We start from the raw sequence: 16,004 nt of genomic DNA, 5'->3' as shown, positions 1-16,004 counted from the left end.
AAATCAAATTTTTTAAATCTCAAAACAAACTTTTCACCTACGAGCAGAAGAACCTAGGTTTTCAAAGTTGATATAGTCAAGGCTTGCAAAACATTTAAAAGAAATGAAAAAATAAGTTTTAACAACTAATGATCAAAGCTCCCTCCAAATTATATATACAAGAAGTACTGATTGTATTCAAATTCTAACTATTGTTGCTTCATTTCACGAGGATTTTAAGAGATTCTATTTAATTTTCACCCTTTATACAAAGTCGGCTCAATGGTAAGGCTATTTAAGTCATTGTCTAATGCCACCAAAATTAAAAATGAGGTATTTTTTTAAATAAAAATAAAAACCATTTCATTAAATAACTTTTATATTTTTCAATGTGTGCAAGGCCCCATAATAATAAATTAAATATTTAATATAATGAATTATTTATATTTTAAATAATTTTTTAAAATCTTGCTAAATTGAGGTATAAAGTTTGTATTGAGGCCTCATTTTAAGTTGTTGTATTAAATATAAATTTAAAAAACTTTATTTACATATTTTAAATAAAATCTCACTTTATTGAGAATTTTGAAAATATTCCATATAATGATTTATATTTTATTGTATTACAATTATGAATGACTAACTTAAAATTCTCTCTAAGCCTCAATTTGTATTGAGTCACTCCTGCCTCTATATCTTTCTATAATATAAAGCCTCTATCTCACTGCTACAGTAAATTTCTAATTCCGTTTCCGTTTAACCTCACACACCAAAAGTCCCCGTCTCAATATTTGAGTCGGAAGTCCTCTCTCTCTGAGGTGAGGTGTAACTCCCTGTGAGGTGGGGTGAGTCTCCCTGTGAGGTGGGGTGAGTCTCTCTGTTAGGGGAGAGTGGTGAGGTTTCTGTGGTACAAAGGGAGGGGGACAGCAAAGCAGATAGTGATACTAGATGATGGAGGAGGCATTGAGGAAAAAATGGGAGGGCCTAACTCTTATTGAACAGGAGAGCGACACCATGAGGATAGAGGAGACAGTGCTGGAACCTCTGGTAGAGAAAGGAAATAGATGTTTGCTACTACAACTTATTGCAGAGAGGACGGTAAACAAGCAAGCCTTCAAAACAACCATGTCCAAGGTGTGGAGACCTGAAGGCTGGATCCAGTTCAAGGAGGTGGGAGACAATAGACTACTAGCAGAGTTCCAACATGAACGGGATAAGACCAAGGTGCTCCAGGGAAGGCCTTGGTCTTTCGACAGGAACCTTGTCTGTTTGCAGGAGCTAAAGGGGCACATCTCCTTACAAGAACTGGACTTTAACACGGAATGGTTTTGGGTCCAGGCACATGAAATGCCTGTGGCAAGCATGACCAGGGAGATAGGAAGGGAGTTATTCTCAGGGATGGTAAAGGTGGTAGAAGTTGAGACGGATGAATCCGGGTGTGGTTGGGGCAGTTCACTACGTGCTAGAGTGATAGTTGACATCACTAAGCCTCTAATCAGAGGGAGATTTATAAAGGTTGGAGGGGTGCAAAACTGGGTCCCATTCAAGTATGAAAGATTACCTTTATTCTGTTTCGAATGTGGAGCAATCATTCATACTAAACACTGCCAGGGACCCAACATCAATGCCAAAGGGGAACAAGCTCATCAATATGGGCCTTGGCTTAGAGCCAACCCGCCAAGGTTAGGAGGCAATGATCCTCAACGCTATGGTGGAAAGTTGAACCAGGCCTCTAACCATGAACAAAAGGCTGATAGTCAAAAATGGGCACCATCCAAGGTGGCGCAGGGGGGGAGGAAGAGCTCAGAGGAGGGGAAGGGGAGGGAAGCCATGACAGTGGAGACTAGTGTTTTAAAAATCGTACCGTACCGGCCGGTATATTCCGTACCGGCCTCCGTACCGGCCACCGGACCGGTACAGAAATTCTGTAATTTCGTACCGGTTCAAATACCGGCCGTACCGGCCGAGATTTCGGCCTGTACCGGCCTATGTACCGGCCGGTATTTCGGTTTCGTTTTTTTTTTTTTTTTTTTTTTTTTTCATTTTTTTCAAACTACAAATTTATTTTTTTACCCCCAATTTAGACTAAACTATTTATAATTTATATAGATATATGTATTTATGTATAATTTATTTATATATAAATTATTCTTTTGAAATATAATTAATATATATTTATATATATAATTTATTTATATATCGACTATCCCAAAACGGTACACGAAACGGTACCGGTACCGAAATATTTCGTTCCAGTGCCTTGACCGGTACGGCATCCGGTACGGTATTCAAAACATTGGTGGAGACACAGCCTGAGGAGAGGGACCACTTGGCTCAGAAGGATCCCACAGCAGGCGTGCATCAGAGAGAACAAAAGGTGGGGTCAGACTTACCAATTTTGGATGAGCAGCTTTCACCAAAAAGGGAAGGTTACACTGTACCAGAGGAAAGACAAAAAAGTGTTGAGCTTAAAAGGGAAAGGTTTGCAGACGAGGAGCCACTCTCTCAGGACAGCCCCTTGGACCATCCTATGGCAGTGATCCAAGGCAGCTCAAAAAGACAGCTCCACCATGGAAGCTGGACATAAACAAAGCCTAGCCACAAGAGGAACAAGACAGTGAAGAAGGATGAAGAACAAAAACCAAAGGCAGAGGCTGCTAAGCAGCCCTACCAAACACCATGAACTTCTTAGTATGGAACTGTCGAGGGCTTGGGAACCCTCGCACAGTTCGAGAACTTCGCCTCATGGTGAAGGAGAAGGACCCAAGGGTGATATTTTTGTCTGAAACAAAGAGTAGAAGAACCAAGGTCGAAACAGTGAGGAACAGATTGGGTTTTGAGTGCAGTTTTGTAGTAGACAGCATAGGAAGAAGTGGTGGTTTAGTCATGATGTGGAAACAGGAGGTGTGTGTAGAATTACATACCTTTTCGAATAATCATATTTCACTAACGATAACAGTGGAGGAAGGGGCCATCCCTTGGAGGGTTACTGGCTTCTATGGCAACCCGGTGGTAGAAAAAAGGAGAGAGAGTTGGGAACTTCTAAAACTACTCAAACCTGTGAATAATGGCCCATGGCTGTGCATGGGGGATTTCAATGAGATACTTTGTAACGAGGAGAAAGAAGGAGCTGCTTCTAGACCTTTCTCTCAGATGGAAAGATTTAGAGAAGCTTTATATGAATGTGACTTAGTAGACCTGGGTTACATTGGAGCAAAGTACACATGGAGCAATAAGAGGGAAGGAAGAGCTTTTACTAAAGAAAGGTTAGATAGAGGTTTTGGTAATAGCTCATGGATCCAACCTTTTGAGAACTGTTATAACTATGTTCTTCCGACCATAACTTCTGACCATGCACCTCTATTAATCTCTTGCTGCAATTTTGAGGATCCAACAACAACCAAAAGGAAGATCTTCAGGTATGAAGCCTCATGGGGGAAAAAACCAGATTGTAAGAAGATTATCCAAGATGCTTGGAACCAAGGCAGGAGGGGTACTGGGAGCATGGACAAGATTAAGGCCAGTTTGGTAAAATGTAGACAAACGTTATGCTCATGAGCAAAGTTAGCAAAAGGAAATGTAAAACAACAACTAGACAGCAAGAGGGGCAGGTTACAACAGCTCCAAGTAGATAATACTGGAACCAGCAATGAAACAATCAAAGAAATTCAAAGAGAAGTTAATGACATTTTGGAGGAGGAAGAAATCAAATGGAAGCAGAGGGCAAAACAATTATGGCTCAAGAATGGTGACAGAAACTCAAGATTTTTTCACAAATGTGCATCACAGAGAAAGCAGACAAACACTATCAGAAGAATTTCCGATGAGAGGGGCAATATGGTCAGCAGCAAGGAAGGAATCAATAGCCTTTTCCAAGAGTACTTCAAGGACATTTTCAGTACATCCAACCCAAGCTGTATAGCAGAAGCAATTGACAACTTACAGCCCATCATTACAGAGGAAATGAATGGTACTCTCAGGAAAGCATTCACTGTAAAGGAGATCAAAGATGCAGTTTTTGATATAAATCCTTTAAGCGCACCAGGCCCTGATGGCTTCTCAGCTGGGTTTTATCAAGACAACTAGGGAGTAGTGGGGCAAGACATAGTCACCGCAGTGCAGAAATTGTTAATTAACAGAACAGGGTTCAGGTCCATTAATGACACTTTCATTGTTTTGATCCCCAAGAAGAACCCCATCCATGTAACTGAATATCGCCCAATCAGCCTATGCAATGTAATCTACAAAGTAGTCTCAAAAGTACTTGCAAATAGACTGAAACAGCTACTACCAGACATCATTAGTCCAGCTCAAAGTGCCTTTGTACCCGGTAGATTGATCTCAGACAACATCACAGTGGCTTATGAAGCCATGCACTCCATGAAACATAGGATGAGGGGGAAAAAGGAAGGCTACATGGCACTAAAACTGGACATGAGCAAGGCTTATGACAGGATCGAATGGGCTTTTATAGAAGCAGTCCTTGTGAAAATTGGCTTTGAGAAGGAGTGGATCATGCTCATCATGCAGTGTGTGACCACCGTCCAATACTCCATCTTGATAAATGGGAGCCCTCAAAAGGTTTTTAACCCATCTAGAGGCTTAAGACAAGGGGATCCTATCTCCCCTTATCTATTCCTCATATGCACTGAAGTACTGGGAAACATCCTTGACAAAGCTGAGGGGAAGGGACTTATTACAGGTTTCCCTTTTGCAAAAGGGTCATTACTAATCAACCATCTCTTTTTTGCAGATGATAGTCTATTGTTTTGTAAAGCAAATGTGCTCGAGTGCTGCAGACTTTTAAGACTCCTCAAGTTGTATGAGACAGCCTCAGGACAAAGGCTAAATCTGGGCAAAACTACACTATTTTTTAGTAGCAACACACTAGAAGACATTAAGGAAGCAATACTCCACTCAGTTGGTCTAAGGGAAGCAAGAAGCTACGAGAAGTACTTGGGGTTACCATCTTATGTGGGCAAGCACAAAAAGGCAACCTTTCGACCAATCCTAGAAAGTATAAGATCAAGGATGCAAAACTGGACAATTAAATTTCTGTCACAAGCTGGAAAAGAGGTGCTACTAAAGGCAATTGTTCAAGCAATTCCCACCTACTGCATGAGCATTTTCAAGCTCCCAAAAAGTATCCTGAATGACATTAACAGGCTAATGCAACAATTCTGGTGGGGTACTAGAGGAGAAAAAGCAAAAACCCATTGGTTAACTTGGAAACAATTGGGAAAGTCAAAAGAAGGAAGGGGACCTTGGCTATAGAGATTTTGAACTTTTTAATGTAGCCTTATTGGCTAAACAGGGATGGAGGATTTTGCAGCAGCCCAATAGCCTTGCAGCTCGAGTACTAAAAGCCAAGTACTTTCACAAATCCAACTTTATGCAAGGGAAGTTAGGGAGCAACCCCTCATACTTGTGGAGGAGTTTTCTGGCAGCTAGACCCATCCTTATGAAAGGTCTTTTTTGGAACATTGGCAATGGAGAGAAAGTGAAGATATGGCATGACAAATGGATCCCAAAACCCAGCTCCTTTAAAGTACAATCAACTTGTAGGGGAATGGGGGAAAGTGCTTTGGTGAGTGAACTCATTGACAAGCAAAGCTGTTCATGGAAGACTGGTTTAATTCATGAGATGTTTGAGACTGAGGAGGCCAACATGATCTGTAGAATTCCACTTAGTATTACCAATGCTTCTGACAAATTAGTGTGGAGGGGCTCTAAGGATGGCCTTTTTTCAGTCAAGAGTGCATATTACCTCCTGAATGAAGTCGATGGTAGGGAACTGGGACAAACTTCTAGAAGCATGCAGGAACAGTCCATATGGTCAAAAATATGGAAGCTAAAAGTCCCAAATGCCACTAAAATGCTGCTGTGGAGGGCCAGCCTCGAGTCTCTTCCAACAAAGAGGAACCTATTCAAAAGGAAAATTATAGATTCACCTCTATGTCCCGTGTGCCTCAGTGAGGAAGAAACTGTAACTCATGCCCTTGGGTCCTACAAATCAGCACAAGATGTGTGGGGTGTGGGGCCTAGAAGACTACAGAAACTTCAAACTCTAGAGTCCCCTTTCTCTGAAGTTGTGTCACTAGTTTTTGAGGCCATGGATGAGGAAACCACCTATGAGTTTGCAGCTATTGCTTGCCAAGTCTGGAAAAGAAGGAACCACTTGATCTTTGAGGATAGTTTTGCCACCCCAGAATCAGTGGTTAAGGGGGCAAGGCAGTCAGTAGCTAATTTTCAAGAAGCCAACCGGGTCAGACATGGAGGTTCCCTTAGAACCAATCAACCTGCAGCTCAGTGGTCTGCCCCACCACTCCACACATACAAAGCCAATTGGGACGCGACAGTGGACAGGGTAAATTGCAAGATTGGTATAGGGGTAGTGATCAGAGATTCGCAGGGAAGGATCTATGCAAGCCTAAAGTCTCCTAAAGACTCTTTTCCTAATGCTCATTTGGCTGAATCCTTAGCAGCACTAAGAGCAGTCACATTTTGTAAGAGGCTCAGTTTGGCAAGAGTAATACTGGAAGGGGATGCACAACAGGTGGTGAAAGCAATTCAAGACTGTAATGACACTGGGAACAGCGCAGGAGTAGTTATTAGAGACATCAAGCAGTTACTGACTAAGCAGCAAAGCTAGTCTTTTAACTTTACCCCTAGAACCTGTAATTTTGCAGCTCATAATCTAGCTAAGGATGCTTTAAAACTCTCTGAGGAGAGCATTTGTATGGAGAATTATCCTTCATGTACTCATCCTTCGTGATCATTAATGAAACCAGATGGTTATCTTCAAAAAAAAAAAAAAAAAAATTCCGTTTCCGTTTCCTCCACTTTTTGTGTATATTGTTTGTGCAATTCTGTTTGAATTGTATTTATTATATAATTATTTTAGTCTATTGACAGTCCACTCATGTTCTTTCCGGTCCACTTATGTCCATTTCCAATACATGATTTCTATAGATCCCTGGTCAGTGCATCAGTGCATGCGTACAGTAACATTTAATATTTAAATCTGCATATAGTAACGTTTAAGACATGCATGTCTTACACGTCCTTTCTGCTGAAAAAAGAGCAAAAACCAGACATGCATACGGTAACCCAATAAAAATTCATAAAATACAATCTACATGCAGGAAATACAATCTATAAAACACATTAAAAAATTATCCTTAATAATTAGAAAATTCATAAAATACAATCGATGTCATCTAGCCAATAAATAAATCAAAACCTAGAAAACAAATAAAAAATCACAAAAACTATTAAATCGATCTCATTGGGTAAAAAAATAAAATAAAATTCATGTATCTGTTTTACATTCTGATAACTGTACTCATTATTGAAGAAGAAAAATTAAAAGATGAAAAAGAATTAAAAGGCTACTTTCATAATAGTCATGACTCATCACATTATTTTCAACACTTCCCTGCACAAGTAAAATTAAGTCTATGTCACAAATTTAAATAAAGAGGCTTTATATAAAACTTCTTTATCTCAATCAATTATAACAATATTAATAATAAAAGCACTGCATGTGTATTGCCATCTTGCACTAAATTTTATCTTCCTTTTTTCTTTTCCCATACCTGTTTCATCGGTTTTCCAGTAGAGAGATTTGGTTGCAGCAGTTTATTTGGTTGCAGTAGTGGTTTTGCAGAGTATTGCCATCTTCCACTAAATTTTGTCTTCTGTATTGAAAACAACAGGCACCTTAAAAGGGTCTTTATGGCTCATTTGTGTTCACTTCTAGCTTGTCTCGTATAGCCTATTTGGTTTTTCTTTTAGAGGTACATATTTCCTTAGTGTTGTTTCTTTCTTCATGGTAAGGAAAATCTGCCTACACGTAATCTGCCTAAGAAAAACTTTTATACTTTCCTGTGTATTCTTACAGTTTATGGGTCAAAGTGTGGGCTGTATTCAAGACTTTCAGAGTTCCACACATTTCTGGTTTTTATCTTTGCAAGTATATCTTTCATTTGTTGTTGTTCAGATTTGTGCTATTTTTGGTTTGGTTCATGATGGTTCATGCTGTATATAAGAAGGTGCAATATATGAAAAGATCTAAAAACATAATGGGTTCTGTTTTCTGGCTTGGTTATGTTCTATGTTGTGCTTGGTTATATTATTATTAACTCTCACAGTGTCTTATTTCTACTTATGTATTTTGCTGTATTTGTTTTCTTAATTCTTTTAATTTTTTTTGTTATGTTCAGTGGTGTCTTTTTGGCTTGGTTATGTTCAATGTTGTGCTTGGTTATGTTCTTATGTTCTAAGAAGATGACAAACTCTACACTAAGCAAACCAAAAAGTTGTATTTGTTCTTATTTCTACTTGTGTGTTCAGTTGTATTTGTTTTTTTTTTTAAACAATGACATGCAGACCAAAAAATGCATGCAAACCAGAAAAAGTTGTTCTTGATATTGATGAGTACATAGATTATGGAGGGGGGGGGGGGGGGGGGGAACTTACCCAGATCTGTTCTAGGCCATGTCTCCCTCACATGCATTGTGGTAAAAACCAATGCAAAACAAGAAAAGAAACAAGCAAATCAGCTTAAGAAATAAAATAAAAAAACAGAAAATAAAGAACAATTGTATAGATTATAGATAATAACACAAAAAAATATAAGCTTTACAATACTGCATTATAAAAAAGATTATATTTTCTAACTCATCTAAAAATCACACATACAAAAACAGCAATAAGCCAGTTGAAAAAGTATCACATTTATAACTGGCAACAACAATGTGCAAACCAAAATAATAAAACCCATAATTTTTTTAGGATGACAAGTCATGAGAAGTATTTGTTATAATATATGTTTCTTAATTTGCATGCTTCTAAATGTGTATATATATTGATCACATCTAAATCTAAAATAAATAGCTTATGGTCTATTGATCACATCAAAATTAACCAAGCTAAATTATACATCTATCCATATACAAACTGCAAACCATCATGAACTTCAAACCCAAAATTAAAAAAAAAAAAAACATAAAAACATAACAAGTCACGCTCAGAAAGACACTGGAGGTAGGTGCCAAGACGGGCACAAGTTGTCTGCATAAAAACTTACCCAGATCTGTTCTAGGCCACGTCTCCCTCACATGCATTGTGGTAAAAACTAATGCAAAACAAGAAAAGAAATAAGCAAATCAGCTCAAGAAATAAAATAAAAAAACAGAAAATAAAGAACAATTATATAGATTATAGATAATAACACAGACAAATATAAGCTTTACAACACTGCATTATAAAAAAGATTATATTTTCTAACTCATCTAAAAATCACACATGCAAAAACAGTAATAAGCCAGTTGAAAAAGTATCACATTTATAACTGGCAGCAACAATGTGCAAACCAAAACAATAAAACCCATAATTTTTTTAGGATGACAATTAAGTCATGAGAAGTATTTGTTATAATATATGTTTCTTAATTTCCATGCATCTAAATGTATATATATATTGATCACATCTAAATCTAAAATAAATAGCTTATGGTCTATTGATCACATCAACATTAACCAAGCTAAATTATACATCTATCTATATACAAACTGCAAACTATCATGAACTTCAAACCCAAAATTCAAAAAAAAAACATAAAAACATAACAAGTCACCCTCAGAAAGACACTAGAATAAGGTAGGTGCCAAGACGGACACAAGTTGTCTGCATGAGACCCTCAGCATGGAAGGTCTTGTAAAAAACAACCCTAGACACATTTACATTTTGAATTTTCCTATTTGTTAAAAAATCAATCATAATCTCAAAAACTGAAAAACTACATCACCATTCCTCTATTTTGTCAAAAAATAAAATAAAAATGAACGTGCCAGACAGCCAGTACCTAATAACCCTCCCTTGCTATCAACTCTTGTGGAAAAATACACTACCACATCGGGAAAATGTACTTTTGCCTATCAAGTGAGCAAAGAGAGGAGAGAGAAGAGGAGGAGAGAAAGAGAGGGGGGGGGGTTGATAACGATGGCATTGTGATTTATAGTTTATACCACTACTCAACAAAGACGACAAAATAGTACCAAGTACTACAAAACTTACTCTACAAATTGTAATTTGCTAATTGTGCCACTGAACATCGACAAAGCAAGCTAAACTAATTTAGTATCATATTAAATCTGTCACAACCCTAACTTAGCAGCAAATATTAAAGGGGTAGAAAAGGGCACACCATAGACTGCAATATGTTCAATATCCATCAACATGAAGAGAGTTGTTTAAGAAACTACCCAATTAAAAAGGCAGGTAATTTATTCATGTTGTACCATTACATTAAATTGGAAAATAGATCCATACTCTGCGAGCAATGAACCTAATGCACTGTGAAAATATTTTAACAAATTTGTTCTACTGAGAACTCAAAATAACAACATCAACAACAACACTAATAATAATAATTGTAAAAAAAAAAAAAAAACTAACAATAATAATAATAAGGAGTTTTGATACAATAGCTAGGGTTTCTAAGTTGGAGGAAGTGGACGAACAGGAAAACAATTAGGCCTTTACCAATCACAGATCCAATCTATAAACTAAAAACAAAAAGATATATTGAACAAAAATAAACTCTCAAATATCAATAACAAGAACAAATCAGATCTGGGTAGTAATAAAAATATCAAAATATGATCATCTTAGCCTCACACCTTGTGAAAGAGCCACAAAATAAAACCCCATGTTTAAAAAATAAAAAACCCAAAACAAAAATCACCAAAATAGAAAATGAGACTCACGGACTTAGGCCAAAAACAGGGGCACAACTGTAACACTTCCGTAAACTGTAATGTGTATGATAGAATTTCTCACTTAGAGGGTGAGTACCTCCAGATTCAGACGAGAGAAGAAGGAGAGATTTGAGAATAAACTGTATAATACTTTTTGCATAAAACTGAATATTTCCAGCGTCCGCCTACTCATACAGCAGAGGCCTTAACAGAAAGTGGTCCCAACCAATGGGATATTGACAACTATTAAAAGGATATAATAGACATTACAAACGTAAATGCTAGTAAAATAGTAAACAATGTCCTTAAGAGTCATTTAACTACACAATACTTGATGCTGCCTCTTCCACGTAAAAGCTTCAGATGCTTTCCACCTCTTTGATCCAACGGCTACAAACTAACTCTACCTTACTAACTTTACCCTTAGTCAAATGCCGGCTGTCTCAATTACTCATCTTCTTCATTCTTCCTCGTACGCTAGCCTTCCGAAATGCCATTACTCTGCCTTTCCTCCATCTGCTACCAAGCTTGTGACAATACCCCACCGTTAGAACACCTTGCCTGCAAGGTGGGGATACTGATTTTTCAAACTCACATACGACTCCCAAGTAGCATCTTTGGGTCCCTGTCCTTGCCACCTCGTCAGCACCTCTGTGACTAGTTTGTTGTTTTTCTTCACCATGCGACGGGCCAAAGCTTCCTCAGGTTCCAGTTTTAAGACTCCTGTAGCATCAACAGGGGGTATGGTGGCTAAAGGAGTAATCTTTGCTCTGATCTTGGATTTCAACTGGGACACATGAAATGTGGCGTGGATCTTGGCGGTAGAGGGAAGATCCAGGCGATAGGCCACTGATCCGACCCTCTCCAGTACTTGGAATGGCCCATAGTATCTTGGGGCTAGCTTGAGGTCCCTCCTCTGCGACACTGTGGTCTGCCGGTACGGCTGTAGATGGAGGTACACCCACTCACCGACGGTAAAATCCCTTTCCGACCTCTTTAAATCTGCATATTTCTTCATCCGTTCTTGGGCCCGTTGTAAATTCATTTTGAGAGTTTTCATAATCTGTTCCCTGGTAATTAACTCTTCATCCACAGACTCACTTTTTGCCGGGCCAGGCACATAGCACCTGAGGCGAGGTGGGGCATATCCGTATAAGGCTTCGAATGGAGACAGCCTTGTGGAGGAATGCACATTAGTGTTGTACCACCATTCGGCCAAGGGGACCCACTTGGACCAGTTTCTTGGCTGATCTCCTGCAAAACAACGTAGGTAATTTTTCAAACTTTTGTTTACTGCTTCTGATTGGCTGTCTGATTGAGGTTGGGAGGCTGTTGAGAAAGCCATTTGTACCCCCTGCAACTTAAAGAACTCCTGCCAAAATTGGCTAGTGAATGTTGAGTCTCTATCTGATATGATGGTTAGGGGTAAGCCATGTAGTTTGAATATGTGTTTTAGGAAAAGTTGGGCTATGTGTTTGGCCGTGTATGGATAGGAAATGGGTGTGAAATGACTGTATTTGATGAGGCGATCCACCACCACCCACAAGCTGTTGTAACCTTGTGATGTGGGAAGGCCTTCAATGAAGTCCATGGTGATATTTGACCATGGTTGGGATGGTACGGGTAAGGGTTGTAAGAGTCCGGCAGGGTACTTGTTCTCATGTTTCACCCTCTGGCACACATCACATTCTCTCACAAATTTCTTCACATCCGCCTTAAGTCCAGCCCAGAAAAACTCCCTCCGAGCCCTATGCATGGTTTTATCAAACCCAGCATGGCCTCCTAAGGCACTGCTATGCACCAAATCCAGCAGCTTAGCCTTAAAAGATTTATCATCTGGAACAACTATCCGCCCCTTATACAACATCAGGCCATCTCTATAATTGTAATGGGGTGGGAGAGGCTTAGAGACCAGTTCTTGAAACTGTGGATCCTTCCCATAGGCAGTTTTCAACTCAACCAGCCAATCCACCGTAGGGAAGGAGAGTAAACAAAGCATAGCATCTTTTGGTTCTGTTTTTCTGGATAGTGCATCCGCCACACGATTTTCCTTTCCCTTCTTGTACTCGACTATGAAGTCGTAGCCCAACAACTTAGTCAACCATTTTTGCTGCATGGGGGTGCCAACCTTCTGGTCTAATAAGTACTTTAAGCTCTCTTGGTCAGTCTTAATAGTAAAAGACTGACCTAACAGGTAGGGTCGCCACTTGTGAACTGCTGAAACAAGGGAAAACAGTTCCTTCTCATATGTGGAGAGTTGAAGGGCCTTTCCCTTTAGTTTTTGACTGAAAAAAGTGATAGGTCTGCCTCCTTGCATTAGTACTGCCCTTGCCGCTCCACCCGAGGCATCACACTTGATGGTGAAAGGTTGGGAAAAATTTGGTAGAGCCAAAACAGGTGGTTGTGTGACTGCTGCCTTCAGCTTTTCAAATGCCTCCCGTGCCTCATCTGTCCACTCAAAACTGTTTTTGCGAAGCATCTGAGTTAGGGGGGCTGCTATCCCCCCATAGCCACGGATAAATCTCCGGTAATAGCCAGTGAGACCCAGAAAACCTCGCAGCCCCTTGACTGAATTAGGGAGTGGCCATTGCAACATTGCTCGTAATTTATCCGGGTCTGCCCGCACCCCTTGAGCTGATATGAGATGACCCAAATAGGTGATCTCACGACACCCAAACCTGCACTTGGTCATTTTGGCAAATAACTGCTGTTGCCGCAAGGTCTCCAAGGCCATTTTTAGGTGTTCCACATGGTCTACCTCACTCCTGCTATATATTAAGATATCATTAAAAAAAAAACCAATATAAACTTCCGGAGGAAGGGTTTAAACACCTCGTTCATGAGGCTTTGAAATGTTGAGGGGGCGTTAGTTAGTCCAAAGGGCATCACTAAAAATTCGTAGTGCCCCTCGTGTGTACGAAAAGCTGTTTTGGGCACATCTTCAGGCCTCACGCGAATCTGGTGGTATCCAGAACGCAGGTCCAGCTTAGAAAAAAATTTTGACCCATGTAGTTCATCCATAAGTTCCTCAACTACTGGAATAGGAAACTTATCTTTGATTGTGACCTGATTTAGTGCCCTGTAGTCGACACACTTGCGCCAGGTCCCGTCTGCTTTTCTGACCAGTAGCATGGGTGAGGAGAAGAGGCTTTGACTTGGGCGTATCACCCCTGAGATGAGCAGCTCCTTAACTATCTTCTCAATTTCATCCTTTTGAAAATAAGGATAACGGTATGGCCTAACTGAAACTGGACCGGTATGTGGCAGCAATGGGATTGCATGGTCATGAGATCTAGGGGGGTAATCCCTTAGGATCAGAAAAAACATCGGCATAGGCTTGTAACACATCTTGGAGCAACCGTTTTTCTTGTAAAGCACCATACGGTTCAGGTTCTTGGAGCAAATGTAGTAGGACCCCCCTAGTTTCCAGCTTATGCTTTTTACTGCCATCCCCCTCTTCAATGAGCTGTGATGTTGCCAAGCCTTTAATTTCCACCTCCTTATTCTGATAAGTGAATTTCATTATGAGGCTTTCAAAATTCCAGAGAATAGAACCCAAGCCCCTCAACCATTGGATGCCGAGCACCATGTTGCACCCCGCCAACACCAGCACATGCATGTTATCCACAAAACTGATACCCTGGATATTAAATCTGGTTTGCACACTCTCCCCTTCACTTAAGAGTTGTTCCCCACTCGCCACCCTCACTCGCACCCTTCTTTCTTGGTTAATAGGCAACTGGCCCTTTGTTACCACAGCAGAGTCAAGGAAATTGTGGGTGGAACCTGTGTCAATTAAAATGGCAGCCCATTGCGATCCCACCTTCCCTTTAACCCTCATAGTGCGTGGGTTAAGGGAGCCCGTGATAGCATGCAAAGAAATTTCCGGAATGGGTTCCACCGTAGATAGAGCCAAGGTAGCTACTGCTGGTTCCAACTCTAGTTTATCCCAAATGGTCTTGTCAGAAGAGTCTTCCCACACCTCTTCTAGGATGTACAACTTAGGTTTTTGACACTTATGGCCTGGACTCCACTTGGAATCACAGTGATAGCACAAGCCCTTCTCCCTTCTATCTTTCATTTGGGCCTGATTAATTTTATGTACTGGAAGCTGAGGTTTAACAGCCCCTTTTCGAGGCTCAAAGTGAACGGAAGGGGGTGTTTTCAACAATCCAGGTTCATTGGAGGGCAGTATGGGGGTGCAGTGGTACCTCCTAGCAAGGGCTACATTCTGTTCTTGTAATCTAGCAAGGTTGTAAGCTGCTATTAAATTGGTAGGATTAAATATTGTAACTGTGACACGAATCTCCTCTTTAAGGCCACTGAGGAAACAACTCAGTTGGACAGATTCTGGCAACCACTTAAGCCGGTTGGACAGATTTTCAAACCTGGCCTTATAATCCTCCACTGACCCCGTTTGGTGTAATTTGGCAAGTGAAGCCATGGGGTCATCATAGACACTAGGGCCAAAACGCATTGACAAAGCACGCGTAAAAGAGTCCCAATCTGGAAATGCTCCCATTTCTTCCATATTTTGGAACCACACTAATGCTTGCCCTTCCATATGGAAGGATGCTAAGCGCACCTTGTGTTGTGGTAAGGTGTTATGAAAGGAAAAACAATGGTTTACCTTATAGATCCAACCATTGGGATCCTCCCCATGGAAAGAGGGAAAATCCACTCTAACAGATCTGGTGCCAATTTCTCCAAATGATTCTTTGTGATGTTCATGGTGTGGGTGAGTGACTGAAGAAGATTCGAGTTCATGTTTTTTATGCTGATTTTTCTGTTGCAGCTCCTGGGTCAAAACAGCCAGCTGATTAAAGATTTCCCTACGAAAAGCAGCCATCTCAGTTTCAATATGTTTAAACTGAGATTCTGAGCATTTCTTCAAATCCAACAGTTCAGATTCAAGGCCAGTGGTAGTTTGCTTCACAGCATTAAGCCCTTCCTGGAGCTGGGTGTATCTCGTACCTTCAGGCATGGTGAGAAAAAAAATAACAAGGATCGGTGACGACTGATACCACTTGTAACACTTCCGTAAACTATAATGTGTATGATAGAATTTCTCACTTAGAGGGTGAGTACCTCCAGATTCAGACGAGAGAAGAAGGAGAGATTTGAGAATAAACTGTATAATACTTTTTGCATAAAACTGAATATTTCCAGCGTCCGCCTACTCATACAGCAGAGGCCTTAACAGAAAGTGGTCCCAACTAATGGGATATTGACAACTATTAAAAGGATATAATAGACATTACA

The 16,004-nt window shown here is 40.1% G+C and overlaps 3 protein-coding genes across 3 annotated transcripts; 2 read left to right on the top strand and 1 right to left on the bottom strand.

Moving 5' to 3' along the window:
• Window positions 1-930: 930 nt before the first annotated feature.
• LOC122282169 lies at window positions 931-2,566 on the top strand. Its single transcript, XM_043094124.1, has 2 exons — window positions 931-1,854; window positions 2,291-2,566. Exons 1-2 carry the CDS (start codon window positions 931-933, stop codon window positions 2,564-2,566), a joined length of 1,200 nt encoding a protein of 399 aa, XP_042950058.1.
• A 92-nt stretch (window positions 2,567-2,658) lies between these two features.
• On the top strand, window positions 2,659-6,631 carry LOC122282168. Its single transcript, XM_043094123.1, has 4 exons — window positions 2,659-3,507; window positions 3,769-4,046; window positions 4,119-5,167; window positions 5,277-6,631. The coding sequence occupies exons 1-4, from the start codon at window positions 2,659-2,661 to the stop codon at window positions 6,629-6,631; spliced, it is 3,531 nt and encodes a 1,176-aa protein (XP_042950057.1).
• Window positions 6,632-14,034: 7,403 nt separating this feature from the next.
• LOC122282167 lies at window positions 14,035-15,726 on the bottom strand. The gene has a single exon (XM_043094122.1). The coding sequence runs from the start codon at window positions 15,724-15,726 to the stop codon at window positions 14,035-14,037; it is 1,692 nt and encodes a 563-aa protein (XP_042950056.1).
• Between the last annotated feature and the right edge of the window lie 278 nt (window positions 15,727-16,004).

This window comes from Carya illinoinensis, chromosome 11, assembly GCF_018687715.1.
Source record: "Carya illinoinensis cultivar Pawnee chromosome 11, C.illinoinensisPawnee_v1, whole genome shotgun sequence".
Taxonomy (NCBI): Eukaryota; Viridiplantae; Streptophyta; class Magnoliopsida; order Fagales; family Juglandaceae; genus Carya; species Carya illinoinensis.
The sequence above is the reverse complement of the archived record's forward strand: the minus strand, read 5'-3'. Positions and strand labels throughout refer to the sequence as shown.

Excerpts from the sequence above, each read along its gene's own strand:
- LOC122282167 (XM_043094122.1), bottom strand. The coding sequence starts at position 15,726 with ATGCCTGAAGGTACGAGATACACCCAGCTCCAGGAAGGGCTTAATGCT.
- LOC122282169 (XM_043094124.1), top strand. The coding sequence starts at position 931 with ATGGAGGAGGCATTGAGGAAAAAATGGGAGGGCCTAACTCTTATTGAA. Across the intron at positions 1,855-2,290 it reads AAATCGTACCGTACCGGCCG|CCTGAGGAGAGGGACCACTT; the intron begins GTATATTCCGTA and ends GTGGAGACACAG.
- LOC122282168 (XM_043094123.1), top strand. The coding sequence starts at position 2,659 with ATGAACTTCTTAGTATGGAACTGTCGAGGGCTTGGGAACCCTCGCACA. Across the intron at positions 3,508-3,768 it reads ACAAGATTAAGGCCAGTTTG|AGAAAGCAGACAAACACTAT; the intron begins GTAAAATGTAGA and ends TGTGCATCACAG. Across the intron at positions 5,168-5,276 it reads AATGCAACAATTCTGGTGGG|CCTTATTGGCTAAACAGGGA; the intron begins GTACTAGAGGAG and ends TTTTTAATGTAG.